Source organism: Nerophis lumbriciformis, linkage group LG11, assembly GCF_033978685.3.
Source record: "Nerophis lumbriciformis linkage group LG11, RoL_Nlum_v2.1, whole genome shotgun sequence".
Taxonomy (NCBI): domain Eukaryota; kingdom Metazoa; phylum Chordata; class Actinopteri; order Syngnathiformes; family Syngnathidae; genus Nerophis; species Nerophis lumbriciformis.
The window spans coordinates 20,091,742-20,113,426 of NC_084558.2; the positions used below are offsets into that span (position 1 = coordinate 20,091,742).

At 37.5% G+C, this 21,685-nt stretch overlaps 2 protein-coding genes across 7 annotated transcripts in view; both read right to left on the reverse strand.

The window, feature by feature from the left end:
- Window positions 1–50: 50 nt before the first annotated feature.
- Window positions 51–13,874, reverse strand: rfng (RFNG O-fucosylpeptide 3-beta-N-acetylglucosaminyltransferase). Of its 3 annotated transcripts, XM_061967099.1 has the most exons (10): window positions 13,809–13,874; window positions 7,732–7,856; window positions 7,300–7,668; window positions 5,207–5,255; window positions 4,135–4,237; window positions 3,895–4,048; window positions 3,494–3,579; window positions 1,957–2,122; window positions 1,499–1,584; window positions 51–1,426 (listed from the first exon to the last, which is right to left on the reverse strand). In XM_061967099.1, the coding sequence occupies exons 2-10, from the start codon at window positions 7,759–7,761 to the stop codon at window positions 1,351–1,353; spliced, it is 1,119 nt and encodes a 372-aa protein (XP_061823083.1). In that variant the 5' UTR covers window positions 7,762–7,856; window positions 13,809–13,874; the 3' UTR covers window positions 51–1,350. The 3 variants fall into 3 exon arrangements, with proteins under 3 accessions (XP_061823083.1, XP_061823079.1, XP_061823080.1); XM_061967095.1 differs by having other exon boundaries at window positions 7,300–7,856; XM_061967096.2 differs by lacking the exon at window positions 13,809–13,874 and adding an exon at window positions 13,533–13,748 and having other exon boundaries at window positions 7,300–7,856.
- A 1,576-nt stretch (window positions 13,875–15,450) lies between these two features.
- LOC133610641 (V-type proton ATPase 116 kDa subunit a 1-like) overlaps window positions 15,451–21,685 on the reverse strand; it is a 71,507-nt gene continuing 65,272 nt past the window's right edge. For all 4 annotated transcript variants that reach the window (XM_072914090.1, XM_061967094.1, XM_072914089.1 and 1 more), the window contains one exon: window positions 15,451–17,074. In XM_072914090.1, the coding sequence (XP_072770191.1) occupies window positions 16,981–17,074 (94 nt within the window). In that variant the 3' untranslated portion in view covers window positions 15,451–16,980. The remainder of the gene's footprint in view (window positions 17,075–21,685) is intronic.

The following is a 21,685-nucleotide window of genomic DNA, read 5'->3' on the forward strand; positions in this document are numbered from 1 at the left end:
ATCAAGTAGAGGCAAGATATGAAGCAATGAGACACTGACAAAATACAGTCTTCACAGAATTACACAGGCATTATTTATTTTTTACTAAAACACACGGCAAACAATTGAGAAAGGGCGTAGACATTGCAGTCCCAAACACTGACCTGCAGTGATGTATCATTTGGATTTGGGGTTCTGTGCAACACAGAAAAAAATGGGTGGGCAAAGCCAAATTTTCAAGAAAACTGGAAAACCTGATTAGTAAAGAAGATGAAATGTTTGATGAAATAGTGTTCCATTCTACAACATGGTTAGTAGGGATTTCTAACAACCATTACACTAAACTTTGGTTTAAAGTTTAAAAAACACACCAATATTGGTGGATATATTTAGCCGTTTTACAATTTAATACAGTTTTCACTGAGAACTTTGGTAATAAAGAGTAAAAGCGACAAACTAGTCTGAAATCTATAAAACAGATAGTTGGCAAGTGTCAAGGTTATGATGATAATTATTTGAAAACCATAACGATCTGTAAAAACACGGCACCCAAATCAAGTAGTTAATAATTATTATTTAGTAACAAAATAGTAGAGAACATATTTGGCTCGCCTTCACCCATTTTCACTTTGTACTACTGAATGGTACCTCTACAAATTATGACCCTTGCAGAACCAGGACTACAATCTCGCTCAATCAAGACACGTTTACACACAATAGGGTGAACAATTCAGATGTAAGAAAAGACAAAATAGTGCAAAAAAAACACTCTACATAATTGTTTGGTAACAATGCAACACGAACACATGCGCAAGTCGCGCCATAGCTGTAGTCATGATTATCACGCCAGCTATGACAACCGTCAACTTTTATAAAATAAATGAAAAGCAAGTATATATATATATATATATATATATATATATATATATATATATATATATATATATATATATATTATAATGCACAAAATCATACCCAAGACACACATACTCACTTATCAAATTCAGAAGAGTCAAAACCTACAGCACACTCGCAAGTACATTCACACATATATAATACAGAGGCTTCATTTAATTAATGTGATTGCTTCATGCATAAATGACAGCCATCTTGCACAATGGAAAGACTAAGACTAGATATATCAGGAGAATTGCAAAAATATAACTGTGAACAAATGATGGCACAAGCAGACAGGTCAAAGCACAAAAGCAAGGCGAAATAGGGCGAATCCCAAGTATGGTTCAAATTGGTGAGACAAACACTCATGAGGTAGGACTTGAAGGCAAGCGTCAGTTGGGAATAAGTTAGCTCGATTCAAACAACGCATGGTGACTTTGCGGGTTGTAAAAGCAACTGGATGAAAGATGGACTTCAGTTTTTCGGTCGACGTTTGAGCTTTGGACACCAGTCAGTCTCAGGATAAAGAAGGCAGTGAACCGTTTTAAACCTGGAAATAGACAAAGAGTTTGGTGTTTTTGCCATACTAGCAACTATTCTGATCTTTGTTTTTCTTTTTTACCTTGTTGGGTCTTCAACCAACGAAAAGCCTGCAACAATGCTGACCACATTCCGTCTGTTCTCATAGCCTCCATAGCTGAGTGTCACCTGTTGGAGAACAAAATAAGGAATACCACAATATTTTACAATGCAGAGAGTTGAAAAAAAAAAGAAGAAGAACGAAACGGAAATTATATAGAATTGAATTGGAGCAGGGAACTTACAGTATACATACATAGGTGTATATTATCCACAGTCAAACTTGTCTATAGCGACCATGGCCATGGCAAACTTACACATTGAACATTAAGAATGAACACAAAAAAACATTCATATTGTAGCAAGTTCATCCTAAAACGAGTAAACCATTAAACAATAACAAAAACTGGTCCCTAAAGTGTGCTTGCGTTGTGGCTGTGCAGCAGATACTGTACATTTGAGGTAGAGGCAGAATACAGGCTATGTACACAAAACACTGACCTGCTCCAAAACATTGTTTGTGGGAAGCTTCTGGAGATTCTCCAGGTGTGAGTGGAAGAGGTGCGTGTGTATTAAAGTGACCTCTAGCAAAGCTTCAATAATGTAGCCAATGGTGCAATCGTCTGGGAGGCGGATCTTCTCCGCTGTACTGATGAAATTCCCCAAACTGAAACCCAAGACACAGTTTTAGTGTATTTCAAACGTAGTTGCTCAGTTCCTAGCATTGTAACATTTGCCACAGTTACTTTATACTCCACAACATCAAGTGGGGCTGGAAAGTAAATCATTTAAGGGGAAAAAAACTAAGCATCTTCTGGACTGTTTAAAATGGGCGTCAAAATGCAAACAACCTTGTTATTGATTCAAAGCAAATTGTGAAAAATTGCCTGTGAAAACATGACATGGGTATGAATTTAACCAGCGGAGTAATGGTATATGTATTTGACATATTCATGGTTAGATTTTTCGGTATGAACACAATCATACCTTCGTGTATAGTTAGCTAATGATAGCTATTTTATTCATGATTATTGTCGTTGCACCCCTCGTGATTTTAAACACGAGTTGCGTCACTGGGATGCATGGAGTGCGAGTTTACTGCGTCTGATCAAATTTCTCTGATGCAGTACAAAACGTAGCATCATCACTGGCATACCTTTACACCCCGACACCAGCTACACTACTATAATATTGATACATATTAGTGTATTGATGTTTCTCTTGCATCACTACTAACCTATGGAGGTGCAATTACAGTACCGGTACTTACATACATAAAATGTTCAATTGATATACACTGATACCTTATTTATTTTACGCCCCACTTTATATGCCGTATTTTTCGGAGTATAAATCGCTCCAGAATATAAGTCGCTCCGGAGTATAAGTCGCACCGGCCGAAAATGCAAAATAAAGAAGGAAAAAAACATATATAAGTCGCACTGGAGTATAAGTCGCATTTTTGGGGGAAATTTATTTGATAAAACCCAACACCAAGAATAGACATTTGAAAGGCAATTTAAAATAAATAAAGAATAGTGAACAACAGGCTGAATAAGTGTACGTTATATGAGGCATAAATAACCAACTGAGAACGTGCCTGGTATGTTAATGTAACATATTATGGTAAGAGTCATTCAAATAACTATAACATATAGAACATGCTATACGTTTACCAAACAATCTGTCACTCCTAATCGCTAAATCCGATGAAATCTTATACGTTTAGTCTCTTACGTGAATGAGCTAAATAATATTTGATATTTTATGGTAATGTGTTAATAATTTCACACATAAGTCGCTCCTGAGTATAAATCGTACCCTCGGCCAAACTATGAAAAAAACTGCGACTTATAGTCCGAAAAATACGGTGATTAATTTTTCCACAAATATGACTACCAAAAGTAAGTTTGTTTTAGATCAGGACAACTTTTCATTGAAATGTTTTATTTTGTACACTTTGGACTTTTTGAAATGTAAATTAAAGTAAAAAATTCCCATTCTTTCAGTAAAAGACAAATATTAAGCCAGAACCTACCTGGCCCATGGGCTCATTTTGAGACCCAGACCTCGGCTGATACAGAAACCTGCGCCACCTGTTGCAAACCAGAACTTGACTGACATCTGAAACAAGAGAACGAGAATGTGAGATGCTGTTCTACCGGTCCAAGTTATGTGCAGTGCGTGTAGTGCACAGACAAAAAGTTCAGACGATGCTTATTTTGATAACACATTCATTGTAACTCTATGCCTATTTATGTATGGTACGCTTCAAATTATTCACCAACGACTGCAGAAAAAAGAGGTAAGAGTCCTGGGCCCTGAATCCAAGATGTAAAAGCTTTGAGGATAAACATGTCTATTGAAATGTCATTAAAATACCATGTTTGTGATTATGTGCCAGCATATGTAAAACCCATATGAGGTTTAGTGACTGACCAAACCATCAGTCTTCACTCTCTCTGCAGCTTCTATGGGGTGATCGAGACTGGGGCGACCGAGGTAAACATCCTGGCTGTGATGGTAAGAAGAGAGTAGCCGCAAAAGGCTGGGCAGGATCACATAGTTGTCATCATCCACATGGCAGAACCACCTGAAACACGATTGTTTAAATAAATATTCTTTAAGGGTCAGGTTGATTATTGTTGAATAAGATAATGGAGATTTGTTTATTCTTACTTTTTCTTAGACTCAATGAATTTGTCATACTCAACAGACATCTTGCAGCACAAAGCCTGTCGAGTGTGAGCCGCTGAGCAGTTAGTGTTGATGATGTTTGCGCCTTTTAGAAAACATTTAGAAAACATTGTCATTGTCTACGGATGTTCTCATTCATCCAGGTCATTGTCATGTCAGGGCATTCAATCGATCACAACTGGACTCTTTGGTGTGTCTTAGAAGATGTTTTGCCTCTCATCCAAATAGGTTTCATCAGTTCATGCTCATAGACTTAGATTGGTCAGATCTCATCTCGCCGTTGGTGCCAAAACCCCAAATATTTATACTCCAACACCAGGAGGGTGTGTCTGGGCAAGGATGGTTCTGCCCTATCATACTGAGGAAAAACAACTGTTTAGATGGATGCAAACAAGCAATCCTACTGTCAATGCCAACAACACTCGTTGAAGTGTAATTTCCCCTCGTAGGCATTGAGGTATTGTGTGGTAGAGCGATCAGTGTGGTTCGACCACCACCAGCCCAAAATAGTTGGAATCACCCACGTCAGCATTCCATTCAGTCAAGCAACTGAATGGAATGCTAACGTGGGTGATTCCTACTATTTTGGGCTGGTAGTGATCGATCCACAGCGATTTTTTTCTCACCACGATAGGGCGAAGCCATCCTTGTCCAGGCACACTCTCCTGGTGTTGGAGTATAAATATTTGGGGTTTTGGCACCAACCGCTAGACTAGATCTGACCAATCTAAGTCTAAGACTAGATCGGACCAATCTAGGTCTATGAGCATGAACTGATGAAGCCTTGGATGAGAGGCGAAACATCTTCTAAGGCAAACCAAACAGCCCAGTTGCGATCGATTGAATGCCCTGATAATGGGTTACATTAATTTCCATTTAAAAACTATATTTCATCAGTTATTATTTGGGCACTTATTCAATTCTTCAAATCTTATATTTTTTCTATATTCATTTTCATTGTCAGAAACATGTTTGGTACTATCAGCTCGCTCACTGCATGTGGTTATGTTTTTTAGATTTCCATTTTGGATTTTTTTCTTGTCTTGCTATTTACCTGTTCTTATCCGCAGCTCTTTGTCATCACCGTCTGTGAATATGTAGGTCTGGGAAAAACAAAGACACACTTGTCAAAAAATAGCACCCATCACGTGGAATTGTACATTTGCACAAGTCTGAAAAGAAGTAGGAAGGAGAAGAGCTTATTTAACCCTACCCCTTCTCTATATCTATTACTGACCATTTACATGTCAACACTTCCACTATTTACTTGCATTTTGTCATTTAAACTTCTTTCAGTGGTACAGCCCACTGTAGTACCTCTCGGATCAAACAACAAACAATCTATCAGTTTTCAATTAAAAAAATCATAACAAAAAACACTAGTTTTACAACTACTTAACTTTGAAAAGCTGGAGATTTATTGTTTTAGAGAGAGTTCCCTTCCTTCACATAACTTTGTGTACACAGTATTCTTGTAACACCCTTTACAAAGTACAGTACAGTTAGGTCTAGCACAATATATCAAAATGTGCGCACTGAGTTGGTGGGATAATTGGGTACCACATGATACCAAAAAAGGTGACACAAATTGGCACAAAATGTATGAATCAGTTGATTTGGTTCACAATCTTTGGTAATAGAAATGCAGTGAAATGTGCATCATACTAAAAGGAATATTGCTGCTTATCGGGATATGACTTAGGATGCTACGTTCACACTGCAGAGAAAGATGCACAATTTTTTAAAAATCCGATCTTTTTATGTAGTTCTTCACGTCACTAAAAATATGCGACTTCCATGTAAGTCTAATGTGAACGAAAAACGTAAGTGAACTGATTCGCAGGCGCACTAAATGTACCACGTGGAGCCCTGTGTTTAAGGAAGTAAACATGGTCCTGGCGATTTGTGTTGGTATCAATTCTGGCACATTTTAAGGCAATTTCAAGGAGTTTGTACAATCAGTGTCAACATTTATTATTTCACGTAGGAGATTAAGGGAGAGGGTAAGAATTTTAACTACGGTAGTTTGTGGGGATACAAGGCACTTGGTGCAACGTCTGTCCCGAAGAGCATGTGGGACATTGACAAGTCCTTCTATATTTTGATCACTTCGAAAACACATTTTCAACACTGACTGTTTCCTGCTCCTTTGTTGACCATTTACTCCTGTATTGTCTGTTTTGACGTTTGTTACTTTTGATGACGTACCGGCTGGCTAAACACGACCTGAACATATAGACTCGGGCTGCAGCCAGGGCTGGACGATTATGGCAAAAATAATAATGACGAATATTTTGATTGATACTGTAATCACATTAATTCATTTAAAAACATGAGTATTTATTGTACCACCAAAACTCCTCTTTAAATATAGTTTAAAAAAAAAAACCTGGATATAAATTAATAGATCACAACAAGTAAAATAATAATAATAGTATCAATAATACATTTAAATAACAATAACAATATAAAAAACAATAAAATGCAGCTTTCTCGTTTTGTTTTAATTGAGTTTTTACCTTTTCCACTTATTTTACCATCAAAGAGTGTGCGCTTTTTGTTTCAAATAATTTAATAAAATGTTTGTCAGTTACATGCAAAAATCCTCACATTTATTGGTGCAATACATCTTTGGACAATTTTGACCAGCATTGTAGGTCAAAGCAAAATAATTTTGTAAAAAATTATGCTTTAAGTACAGTGTGCTTGTGCAAGGTACTTTTTTGAAACCTTTATTTTAGTTCAGACTGCAGTCGTATTGGATACATATCGGATTTATATCCACATACAAAAGAGGCCTATGTTGGATTTGAAAAAGAATGGAATTGTACTGTTCACATTGGCATGAAAAAATCTGACACGTCACATACAGACAGGCACACAGAAAAATCGGCAGTGTGAACTTAGCCTTGGACAGTGGAGGCCTTGTCAGTATAGGATGTATACTGGCAGCACCTGCTAAATTGGAACATTAACGGGACTGTTAAGTGGGATACATTCCCTCTGCAGGTAAACTCTTCTTCCACACACTGCAGATTTACTTTCAGAAGATGGGACTCAGTGGTTAGGACAATACCCACACTTACATACATTCTGAATATTGGCAGAATCTCCTATCTTTATCTCTCCTATATTATTTGCTCTCACCTGTTCTTTAGCCTGTGATATCCAGGTTTGAATAAGCAGCTCCAGTCTGGACTTGTGGTACTTCCTGGTAGTCTTCACAGCAATAAAAATGTCCTTTAACTCCAATAGGTCATGTGATGTAAAACCTGGGAAAATACTGTCTTGTCCTTCAGGGATGGAAACTGTATTGGAGTTTTCTTCAGAGTATATCTCCCTGTAGTCATTTCCATGTTCAGCCTTGATGGCGGCACCCAGCTTTTCTGTGTTTGTATTCAACACTGTGGTCAAACCTGCACCCCGAGCAGGGCTCCCGGTGCTGTGCTGCAAAGTGTTTGGTGAGGTCTTAACCTGCGGTCGCGGCTGTGGCAGGTCCACTTGGTGAGCCTTGGGCTGAAGGGCTGGGATGAGCAGCAGCAGAAGACCACAAAGTGAAAGGGAAAACAAAAAGCAGACCTTACTGACGCCCACCGAGGCTATGTGCATCCTGACAGGGCAGTGCGGCGAGGGAAATCAGCCTGCAGGGCCGAAGCCACTTTCGACGACTCCCCATCCCATCCTTATGTCATTCTCACAGACTCCTGCAGGAGTTGAGGGGAAAAAAGGGACATATTAAAAGGGACATTTTTATACTTAAATTTTGTTTAATGATTTGCGATAATATGAAATTATGCAAATAACACATTAAGAAACAACAGCAACATTATACTAGCCATAAGTATATCATACTATACTGAAGTGGGATGCCCTTGAAGTTGTATAACTTTGAATGTGACCAAATATTTAAAAAACAAAAGGCCTCTAGAGTTATAAATAAAAAATTATAAATGGGTTATACTTGTATAGCGCTTTTCTACCTTCAAGGTACTCAAAGCGTTTTGACAGTATTTCCACATTCATCCATTCACACACACATTCACACATTGATGGTGGGAGCTGCCATGCAAGGTGCTAACCAGCAGCCATCAGGAGCAAGGGGTGAAGTGTCTTGCCCAAGGACACAACGGATGTGACTAGGATGGTAGAAGGTGGGGATTGAACCCCAGTGACCAGCAACCCTCCGATTGCTGGCACGGCCACTCTACTAACTTCGCCACGAGTTGAACAAAACCTGAATTGCCAACATGAATGAGGGAACGCAAGATGTCAGCACATTGAGGGAGACCTCTGGGTACCTTAATTATAAAACTACTTTGTTTTTTGTTGTGAAATTCTTATTCCAAAAGATCAGATGTAGCTTTTTAGGAGTTGAATTGGTAACCGTGAAACAGGCTCCCTCACAAATTGTTTTATTTTATTTAAGACAATATGGAATTATTAGGTTACTGCATTTAAATATCTAGGGATAATCCTCGACCAGGTGTGTCAAATTTAAGGTGACATCATTTTATGTGGCCAGCCACATTATTCAATGTGATCTGTAACATCATTTGACGTGGTCTTCCACATCATTTTTACGTGGTCCGCCACATCACTTAAGGTGGCTTGCCATGTCATTTTATGTGTCCAGCCACATCCTTTGACGTGTTCCACTTCATTATTTAAAGTGATCTTCCCCATCATTAAATGTTGTCTTCCACATCATTTATGGTGGTCCACCACATCATTTTAAGTGGTCTGCATTGTCATTCAATGTGGTCCTTCACGTCATTCAATGTGGTCCTTCACGTCATTCAATGTGGTCCTTCATGTCATTCAATGTGGTCCTTCACGTCATTCAATGTGGTCCTTCACGTCATTCAATGTGGTCCTTCACGTCATTCAATGTGGTCCTTCACGTCATTCAATGTGGTCCTTCACGTCATTCAAAGTGGCCCACCACATCATTCAATGTGGTCCTTCACGTCATTCAATGTGGTCCTTCACGTCATTCAATGTGGTCCTTCACGTCATTCAATGTGGTCCTTCACGTCATTCAATGTGGTCCTTCACGTCATTTAATGTGGTCCTTCACGTCATTTAATGTGGTCCTTCACGTCATTTAATGTGGTCCTTCATGTCATTTAATGTGGCCCACCACACCATTCAATGTGGTCCTTCACGTCATTCAATGTGGTCCTTCACGTCATTCAATGTGGTCCGCCACTTCATTCAATATGGTCTGCCACATAATTTAATGTCATTCAATGTGGCCCTCAATAAAAACAAGGTTGACACGCCTGTCCTAGACCCACATCTTAAAATTGAAAAGCACATAAAGAGACTCTCAAAAGTAGCAAAAAGCAACCTCAATTTTTTTAAGATAATGACAAATATCATACCCATCCAGGCAGCTAGGATGTTCATGCGTGCTAGGCTTTTTTCACATCTTTCCTATTGTGAAACAACTTGGGTTCAGGCATTGCCCTCTACAGTCTGACCCATAACATCTGTCTTGAAATTAATGGACGAAAAGCCCATCACAGTGAAATATTAAAAAAATACAATCTATTGAATTTTGATTGTTTCAGTTGCTTGAAGATTATTTTAAATGTTTACATGATGTAGCCCCAGAGCCTCTCTCTAAGAACATTAAAATACATAACAGTAACAGAGTAACTAGGAGCATGATGGTTGGGAACTGTAAAATATCACATCAAAAAGCTACATTTGGACAACCTGCCTTTTCCATCAACGGCTGTCAACTATGGAATAATGTACCTGTACATTAGCAACATAAATGAAATTAATCTCAGATATGAATCTGTTCACAACAAAGGTTAAGTGTTGGCTAAAGGGAAACAAAGTTGTACACATTAACTTGGCCCTGGTTGTACTTGTTTTTTTAACAGCGCTACCTTGTATTTCGTATTTTTTCTCGCTGTGTATAATTTTAGAAAATGAATAGATTGTATGGTGTGTCAGAGTGTTTTATTTATTTACAAGCCCAGCTAGGGACAAGAGCTGGAAAACAGCAATAGCTATAAACTTTCTGTACATGTGCATTTATTGTTTTCGAAATATGTTGAACTGTATCGTCACAATTTAAATACAATTATTTTCTATTTTATTATTGGAGCAGAGAATATACAGTTTTCAATAAAATTCCTGAAATTAAAGGAAAAGTTTAACTAACAAATTTGAGAAATATTAAAAGTTACTAGAGATGGGATTCATGGCTCTATAAAGGGAGACGGATCTTGAGGAGCTTTTTAAAAGACTGGCTTTTTCCTTTATATATACAATACAGGCCAAAAGTTTGGACACACCTTCTCATTCAATGCGTTTTCTTTATTTTCATGACTATTTACATTGTAGATTGTCACTGAAGGCATCAAAACTATGAATGAACACATGTGGGGTTATGTACTTAACAAAAAAAGGTGAAATAACTGAAAACATGTTTCATATTCCACTTTCTTCAAAATAGCCACCCTTTGCTCTGATTACTGTTTTGCACACTCTTGGCATTCTCTTGATGAGCTTCAAGAGGTAGTCACCTGAAACAGTTTTCACTTCACAGGTGTCATAGCTTTGATGCCTTCAGCGACAATCGACAAGAAAAATAATCATGAAAATAAAGAAAACACATTGAAATGAGAAGGTGTGTCCAAACTTTTGGCCTGTACTGTATAGATATATATTTTTTAAGTAACTTGTTTTCATAAAGTAAACCATCACTCATGGCAGGAAATAGGATAAAGGTTTGGTCAATAAATCAAAATGTATACATTACACCAATATAAACATACAGGAGAGAATTATTGATAATTTAATTTGGCTTTTGTTTCCATTGTAAACATTCCACTATTTCCCCATTCTTTGACAGTGACGTCACAACGTCAGCTTTACCGTACGCGTAATTAGCCCCGCGGATTGCACGAAAGTGCATCCAAATGCTACGTTTCCTTTGACTTTTGTTCATTTTGTTTTACTTCCCAATTGCTAATATCTCTTTTTAATACCAAATACAGCGGCTAAACGGCTCGAGTAGGTTCGGGTGCCTATTAAACTCCTCACCTAAGGGTAACTGTGTGAGTGCGTGCGCATGACAGCGTTCACATGAAAAGAGCCTTTTGGGAAGACTCTAACTCTGTGATGTCATTACTCCTTCAATAAATAAAGCCAATGACGCTGATTTTGATTCTGAATTTGATTCAGAGAGGGCAGTATGGGCAATTTGCATAAAGAAGAGCTCTCAAACAAACGAATTACAACTGCAAATCAATTCTCATCGTTCGGGGTGGGAATCTTTGCCTCACGATTCGATTACAATTACGATTCAGGAGCTACGATTTGATTAAAAATCGATTATTGATGCACCTTTAATTTATTTACATTGATGCAATTTTACATTTCTTTTCGTTTCACTAAATAAATGTTTATCACGTGCAACATTTAAAATCAGTGCATCTATAATAAGAAACAGTTGAAATAATTCCCATCCCATTTATTAAATTAATGAAAACGTGCGCAAAACGAACATAAGTGCCCCAAAATAAAGGGGCTGGTCGGATCTCTCTGTGAGGTGGCTTGCTGCAGTAAGCCACATTTTAGAACTGTCTGCATTATTTTATTTACAATAAATAAATCGATTATCGATTATTGATGTTTACTGATTTTATAATCGTCCATGTCCGAATTTCGATACACCTACAAATCGATTTCCCCCACCTCTACACATCGTTCCTTGAAAAAGCCGTTCAAAAGAATTGAATCGCTCGCGAACGTCACATCTCTCAAAGTTAGTCAATAAGCAATTGAAAATAACGTGTATGTGGAAATTAGGGCTAATTCATACAAATTGTATTGTACCACAAATACATTAAAGCCCCACATAAGAACTTTCAGTTTTGGTTAATTTTTACAAACTGACACGATAATACCACAATGATTCAGTATGACTGATCTTTCCACAGTAGGAACTTTATATTTGTGGTTTGCAGTCATTGCCTTGTTTTTCTTTATACAGTACTTTTGAGTGTGTTGCGTGGCTGGTCGTGTCAGTGTGGGACTGCAAATTATCAAGCTGGTGGCTATTTATTGCTACCACGCAAATTTCCAATAGCTAACATTAGGATTATCATTTTGATTTGAGCATCCAAAGTTACCGGTACTTACTAGTCCAGCAGGAACAGAGCCAAGGCATCATCGGTCTGAAATCCCTCCTCGTCTATGAGCTCACGCCAGTGAGTGAAAGCCAGGCCAATGTTGATCCTTGACTATCCTTTTATCCGTCTAAGCTCCATTTTTTTTGGTCACCTTAGACAAAACTCTGTTTCTTTGATTGTTTTGCAGTTTCTGCCATGATAGCTGTAATTGCACATAGGCGTTCTTCTTCGTTTAGTTTTCGCCTCGACTTCCGTCTTTTTAACAAATGGGGAAAGGGAAAGTGACCTATGCTGTAAAGCAAGTCAGCACATTTGTAGTTTTTTTGTGTGGCAGGAATCTTGCTACCCTCCTCAACTTTGCTAAGTTCCAGTGAAAGCTATACAGAGCCCTTCAAGCCATGACAGAGGTGTCATTCAACTAGATGTAAGTCCATGTATCATCCCAAAAGTTACACAAATATTTTATGAAGGTTGAAAACTTACTTAGTGCTGCTTAAGGCAGTGATTGTCAAACTGCTCCATGTTGTGGTACGCCAAAGAATGACTTTTTTTTGAATAACTATATTCAAACAGTCTTTCTGTTCAAACTGTAATGTCACAGCGGCCACAACTATTAAACATATTTGTTTAATAAAACCTCTGCCATATTTCTAATGAATACTTAGGTCTACTACGCTACTGTATTTAAATGTCGGTCATTAGGGTGGTACTTGGAGAGCCAAATGTTTTCTGAGGCGGTACTTAGTGAAAAAAGTTTGAGAACCACTGCATTAATGAACTCACTCACTATTCATACCTTTTGCTGTTGTGTGCAGGATTTTTTAAATTGTCTCTACACGAGACGGAGGACATTTCCTAGGAATTTGTGGGGAAAGTTTCTATATATAAAAAAAAAAATCCAAAAATGTTTAATTCAACAGAACAGTCCATCTCCTAAAAGGCCACAATAATGTCAATGTCACACAATCAAGTAAAACATCCCCAGAATCTCAGTCTGTCTCCCTAATATTCAACTTCAAATGAAAGGTAAAATACTTTAAAGGAAAATCTTAAGGCAACGTTAAGTATAATTCGTTTGTTTGCACTCATTGATTTACTTTCTAAAAATGTGCTTCAAATGAAAAGTAGTACTCAAGCAGATTTGTAGAAAAGTGTTCAGGAGCCAAACCAAAGCGAACCAAAAACACTTTTTTGTTTAAATGTCAGCTGGTTTAAAAATAAACTTACCATAAGACTTCACAGGAAATGTTTAAGTTATTTTCCCAATTTAACGGGAATTGCAGAGAAGTTTTCAACTTTAACTCAAACAACTCGCAGCCATAAATGAGCTTACTCGAAAACTATTCTCAGGCTCGAAGGCGTCTGATGGTAGACATTCGATTCAGCGCTTAACCGACCTTCTTCCATTTTGTTCTGTCGTATCTCGAAAAACTACAACTGGTTTCTCGATTACTTGTGCGGATAAACTTGTAACTAGTAAATTAAAAGTTAACAAAAACAAACCTGCTTTTACTGCCAGCTCCTCTGCTTCCACAACGGTTAGTTTCCGGAAGAACAAGTCGCGTTTCCGCTGTCCCCTTTCAAAATAATATACATCAGTCGAAATATAGGACTGCGACAAATATTTTTTTTTCAAGCAGACAACATGTAGTTTTACCATAAATAATTAGTTGTATTATTTTATGTATAGTTATGTGGGTAAGGTATCAATAAGACTGCTTGTCATATTTAATGGGGAAAACATTTGTCAGTTGATAATACAAATGACTGTATATTCTCTACTTTCTACATTCACATCCTTTTTACAGCAGTCATTCTGAAAATGACATTTAATGAACTTATCAAAATATGTCTGAAGAAACCGACAACTGGTGGTAGTAAGTGCAATTGTTTTTTCATTCATGTTGCAATATTTGGATTTATAACATCTTACTCAATTTACTGAGGGATGATGCTGATTTTTCACATATATATTTTTTTAGATAATCGGGAAACTGACTGAAGCAAGGAAAGTACCCAAATCGAGCATTAATAAAGTATGATTTACGAGTACGTCGCAGCTAATAACAAATATCAGCAATACCATACATCAAGGGTCCCCAAACATTTTGACTCAGGGGCCACATTGGGTTAAAATAATTTGCCGGGGATGACATATATATATATATATATATATATATATATATATATATATATATATATATATATAAGACATGCACCTGGGGATAGGTTGATTGGCAACACTAAAATTGACCCTAGTGTGTGAGTGTGAATGTTGTCTGTCAATCTGTGTTGGCTCTGCGATGAGATGGCGACTTGTACAGGGTGTACCTCGCCTTCCGCCCGATTGTAGCTGAGATAAACTCCAGCGCCCCCCGCGACCCCGAAGTGTAAGAGTAAGCGGTAGAAAATGGATGGATGGATGGATGGATGGATATATATATATATATATATATGTATATATATATATATATATATATATATATATATATATATATATATAAAAAAAAATATATATATATATATATATATATATATATATATAAAAATATATATATACTAAAGATATAGATAAATAGATAGATTGATGTGGCCCCCAACTAAACAAATTTGGGGACACTTGATGTATGGTATTGCTGATATTTGTTATTAGTTGTTACATATATATACTGTATACATATAAATATAATTTATATATATATTACATATATGTATATATATAATTTATATATGTATATATATACACACACACACACACACACACACACACACACACACACACACACACACACATTCTTATATATATATATATATATATATATATATATATATATATATATACACACACATTAAACACACAATATACAAACACTAAATATATCCAAATATTTAATGAAATCAAATACAAATAGGGCATCAAGAGTATTTGTGAAGTAAATATGTACAGCAGACATGGGCATCTACGTCAATATTAAGATTTGCCATTGCAGCTGGACAGGATTATTATTATTATTATTTTTTTAAACTTGGGACGTTTCGAGGGGCCATCGTTTGGGAACCTCTGCCTTACATCATAACATACATTTAACAATTCTTAAGTAAAATGTTATAATCTCTGAACAAAAAGAAGCAATACAAAATCCGATTCCCCAAACCTCAGCTTTATTATTGATCACAAACAAATTGACCTTCCACATCACTAATAGACCAACATCACAATAACATTTGTGATAATGTATTCATTGTCCTGCAATCAAAGAATGCAACTGCAGTTTATGGTAAATGCAGCATGACACCTAATAGTCACAAATTGTCGACAAAAAATTACAATCAAGCATGTTGTTGCTTTCTTGACTCACTTTAAATAGAATACTCCTGAGCAACATAATTAATCAATGTGGTTTTAGTTACTTCAAACACAGTTTACTGTATTATATGTCATGCACACATGGGACAATGTATTATTCAATATTTCCACAGACATCTTAACAATGAGGATGATGGGGAAAATGCATATCTGACACTGATGTAACTTGTACTGTACTGATATGGTTTTATTCTGCAAGTAAAACCCCCTGCTGTATAAGTTTATCAACAAGACTATGCAATTTCTGCAGAAACGGCGTGTGAAGGCGGAAAAGTTGTCAGCTGCAATGTCCAGAATTAGTTGAATGTTTCGAGTCTAAAATTATTTGATTTGGTTGAGAAATGTGGGAATAGTAAGAACTTGAATGTTCAAAGGAAAAGTGTATTGAGGAAAATGTTCACAGGAACATTGAGGATTTTGGAATGTAGAAAATTGTTAGCGAGAAAGTCCTGACTGGCGTGAACGTTTTGACGTTGCAATAGTGTGTTAAGAAATATGGGATTTAGAACAATTCTCCACTGATTTCATTGAGAACTTGGGTAGTGGAAATTTGGAATCATGGAATGTGAAAAATAGCAAAAAATTAGCTGAACATTTTGATGCTGGAATGATTGGAATTGGTTGAAATGTGTGTGAGCTAAAAACAAAGAAGGTAAACACGCTCTTCAGCAGTCACACAATAATTGTATTTTTTTCTACTTGATTTAAGTAAATTTCAACCTGGTAATTATTTATTTATTCATGAAATGTAATGTATATACTGTATATATAATGATATTGCACTTGTACATGACCTAGCTGGCATCATTCTTTCACATTGCAATTACATACCCTTACACCATCTGATTATTTTCTTCTTGCTAATGACAAACAGGCTGACTGCATGTGTGTGCAACGTGCCATCTACACAGGTCACGTGCAAAAAGAACAGTTATTGTAAAGATTATTTCCATGAAGGGAGTACATTTTACCAAAAACATCCAGTCGTACACAAACGTGGGGCACTCATTTCCTCAACCAAACACATTGAGGACCTAAACTCACCACAGGAAATTACACCATATTGCACAAGCCTTACTAAAACTATAAATAAATTCAAATCTGCTAGACATGGTGTGGAAACAGTGTTCACAGCACACAGTATCCAGTATGAGAATAGCCAAGGATACTAGCAATAGATACCAACATCACAGGGAGTCAAAGTTTTATGGATTGCCACCAGAGGGACACAGAGGTTTGCACTAGTCGTGTTCATACACAATTACATACACAAGAGGAGAGAAGACTGGGGACTCTGCCAGCTAATGATCACTCATCAATTCTTCCATCCAGGATGCTCTCAAATGAGAAGGGGACAAACTTGAAGCCCTGGCCGATATAGAACTTATTCTGGAACTCGACCCTGAAACGAGACCATTGAGAGAAAGAGATATGAGTTCAGTAAAGATATTTTAATACCCATTCAATGAAATACATTAAATGTATCCTAATAATCATATCAGTGTCAGCCTTCCAACGTGTAAGAATGTTTCCACCTCGCCTCTTTGACCTCTGTGGACGCTGTTCCTCCCTGTCGGTCTCTACTCCCACTAATTACTTCAGCTGAATAACCTGACTGTTAATACTATTGCTGATTCTCCTGGCACTGTGGTGGTTGTGTTCGACATACTCATCACAAATACAGTAAATGACTTCACAAATTAACAGTGCCTTTTTACTGCCTGTCTGTGTTCTGTTTTACTGTTCTCTGGCACAACCTCTTTGATGATAAAAATACATTAGATTCTAAAAAAAGAAAAGATTGAAAGTTTGACTTTAAAAAAAGAGGGTTGTTAAAAGGTCAACTTTTTACACACAGAAATGGCACATATATCTGCTACAAGATGAGACTTTTTGGTATGTTTAGCATCAACCGTAAACATACATTCAGAGAAAATAAACACCCCTTGAAATTTTGGTGAGTTGGCATTTTCCTCAGTAAAGTCCTTTTTATTTGGTTTTCTGATTGTGACTGCCTCTGATGTCTAAAGTTGGTTGGAAAACACCAAGAAAGGGCCGTTCCCTGTCGTAGCTTGCCTTCGCAAGTGAAGGAAGTTGCCTCGGAATGTCTCCAAGCTGTGGCAAATAGTTGGGCTACCAGAGCTGTGAGAGGGCAGCACTTGAAAAGTGGAAAGAAATGAGAGATCCTCTCATTTGCCTCTCCACACATCTGTGCAGATGGAAAAAATGCTTCGACCTTCTCTCTCCGTGTAGTCTGCTGTGAGCTCATATGTGTACGCGTGTTAGTGCAGACAACTCATCAGCATGTGCGTGTGAAGAGCAGGTACCAAAGCAGAAGGTCCAAGTTGACTGCTGTTTACTCTGAGCACAACTATTTCCATTTACTCACCTCCGCGAAAAATACTCCAGGACTCTTTTTAACCTTAGCGAATACCTGTTGAGGTGTCAGGCTTCTGCTTTATTAACCAAGTAACATACAGCCGCCTTCTCCTACTTGGTGTGTATATTTTCACTGCACATACAGAATGACTTGAGGAAGTTGGAAGTTTTTTCTTTGGCGTTTTTGTAGCTTTTTTGCCATACTATAGAAAGTACGGAGCGGCCTCAACAAGGTCTGTCAAGAGAAGCATGTGCAAAAATATGAATGTATAAAGGTGTCAATTTGACCCTGGAAAAGCGTAAGTATGTTTCCTTGTTTTAATAGAAAAAATATTGTGTTGCGTCATGTCACAATGTTGTTGGCTCATTTTGTTGGAATTTGCAAACAGCTAAAATGATGTACAAAGCAAACTATAACCTGCTACCTTGGAATGCAGAACAATTCTTCTCAACAAAAGAGGAGAATTATAACCTTAGAAGAACCCCTAACTTAAAACATCTGTATGCACGTACAACACTTAAAAACTTTTGCAAATCAGTATATGGAATTAAGTTATGAAATGGATTAAGTAAGGAAATCAAAAAGAGTACTAATATGATTCAGTTTAAGAAACTGTTGAAACTACAAGTGTTTACTAACAAATTAGAACAAACACATGGGATAAAACCGCTATGATATGAAAAGAGGTAGGACTAAATAAGCTCTGCTTCTTCTTACGGTGTGCAGTAATGAAACAACTGGAAATATGTGACGCATTACATCGTAATTGTATTGCATGCATGTTCGAAATAAACTGAAACTGATTTTTGCAGGATGTTCTGTGCTTGTTGCACCCTAAAATGCCTGATTTAATTTTTATTGTGACACATTGTAACAAAACCTAACTTACAAGAAGATGTTAGAGCGCAGTAAAATAAAATTTTCTTACGGTTAAAAAGTGATTTTCCATTGTAAAGTTCGGCTTATGTTCCAACACATTGTTTTTATAGAGAACATTGTGGAACTGTTAAGCGTTGTCCATTGCGATGATTTTCGTTGGTAAATGAGAAATAATGAGATATTCTAATCACATGTGCACATGAAGACACGATCTGTATGTGTTGCTAAATGTTCACATACTGTAGAATAGGCCTGTCTTCAACTAAGGATTTTCATAGTTGAATCTGAGCCATTAGATTTTGCCCATAATCGACGATCGGTTGAATCTATGGCGTCGTAAGTGATTTTGATTGACATGTGGTACTGTACACTGACTGGTCGCTTGGTGTCACTAACGTCACACAGATGTCGATATAGACGCTACAGTTGGGGCGGTATGGCGTAGTGGGTAGAGCGGCCGTGCCGGACACCTGAGGGTTGCAGGTTCGCTCTCCGCCTCTTGACATCCAAATCGCGGCCGTTGTGTCCTTGGGCAGGACACTTCACCCTTGCCCCCGGTGCCGCTCACACTGGTGAATGAACGATGAATGAATGATAGGTGGTGGTCGGAGGGGCTGTAGGCGCAAACTGGCAGCCTCGCTTCCGTCAGTCTACCCCAGGGCAGCTGTGGCTACAAATGTAGCTTACCACCACCAGGTGTGAATGAATGATGGGTTCCCACTTCTCTGTGAGCGCTTTGAGTATCTGATAATAGAAACGCGTGATGTAAAATCTAATATATTATTATTATTATTACAGTTAATAAAATAAATGCATACCGTAAATTCTGGACTATAAGCCGGTACAACGAGGAGGCTTATAAAACAGTGCGGCTAATTTATGGATTGTCTTTGCAAATAGTTTTATATAATATAAAAAAAAACAAAAAAACAAGCAAAGACACTGAAAAGGTGTGTTATTGTTTGTGCTATGACGCCATCTTTTGGACGAGTTTGCTCCACTCGCACTTCTTGCTCCTGGGCTTTGCCCCGGCGCTGCCGTTGAGCGTTAACTTTTTCCTCTCCACACCTTCGTGTGCGTTTTCAGTTTCTCCACACCTTTTGCGTGCATCCTTAGTTATTTTTCCCCACTGCTTTTTGAGTTCGCTTTTTGTTATTATGCTTACTATTTCTTCTCTGCGTTGGGGTTCTACTCCGGCAATAGCGATCGAGAAAACATTAACTTACATTCTTTTTGTATTGTTTCAGTTTCACAAATTCTTTAGTAAATTCACAAAGACGTCACCAAACAGTTATCGAGTCTGTTTAGCTGGTTGGAAAGCTAACATCTGTCGCTAGTGGGTCCATGACGATGATCAGCCATTTTACTGCCGTGTTACAGACACCGTTTGGAAACAATTAAGGTATATAAATAAACATTGACAAAATCTTTCTGTGTAAATAACTCATTTCACAACATATATCTGCGGCTTATAGTCCGATGCGGCTAATATATGGAACATCTTTTTTTATTTAGTGGGTCCAGAAAATACAGTAAAAGGAACACAGTCTTTGTTTGGAGAGAACAAAACATAGATCTCATTTGTTACTTTTTCCACCTCATAGAAAAAGGCTAAACACTGAGATAAACAAATAAACACACTTGCGATAGGGTAGTTTAGTGAGGTTTTCAGCTTTTGCGGCGCACCGAACAGACATTAAATCTACCATAGGAAGTAAACGTCACAACAACGTTTCCATACGTGAACCTGCAGAAGGATCATTAGTGTTGCTTGAGGGGAGCAGTGAGAGGGACCTCCTCCCTGAGAGAATTGGTCGAATCTACATGAGGCGCGCGGTGGAATGACGAGCTCCGTGTCTGAAACACCCTCCCAACACAGCCGCTGTACGCGCGGGGCCTCAGGTACTTAACTCACCTCCCTCCCAGGGAGAAAGGAGGAGAAGTTCAATGTCCGACTGTGAGGTCGATAATCAAATAAGGTTCCTTTGAATTATCGAAAGTCGAGTGTTATAAAACACCCCGACTGTAGTACATTACCTAGAATGCTCAGTGCTGTAGATGGGAAAAAAAACTGGGTATAACACATGGCACACTGACAAAGCTTAACCTATTGTCACTATAACAATCTATAAGGTTAATGTAGGTTGCTTCTCTTTCTTCCCCTCCATTTTTCTGCATTCTTTTGTATCTCAAGTTATCATTACGTATATGTATTGTTGCATTTGAACAACTGTATTGTTGATAATAAAGGTAAAGTATTGGTATTGTTCATTATCAATAGCGCTATTTCTATTGGTATTTGTATTGCTTCATTTGTAGTGTAATAATGCTCATTGTCATTTCTGTATTATTTTTTATTTTCGCTAACTGCTTAATTGCTATCACTTTTACCATCATATTTGTACATGTCATATTTGCTGATGTTGCTCTATTGTTGTTGTTGTTGTTGTGTTTGCTGTTGTTGTTTTTGTCTCTCTGTCTAATCCCCCTCTTGTCCCCACAATTTCCCCCTCTGTCTTCCTTTTTTTCTCTTTCTATCCCCTCCTGTTCCGGCCCAGCTGCACCAAATGATAATATAAATACATTTAATAAAGTCAAATACAAATAATACATTTTGTAAAGTAAATCTGAACAGCCGATATGGGCATCTACATCAACTATATGATTTGTCTGAGAAGCTGGACAGGACAAAAAAAAAAAAAAAAAAAAAAAGTAGATGGGAAATGAAAGAGGGTCTGAGCTACGAGTGAGTGC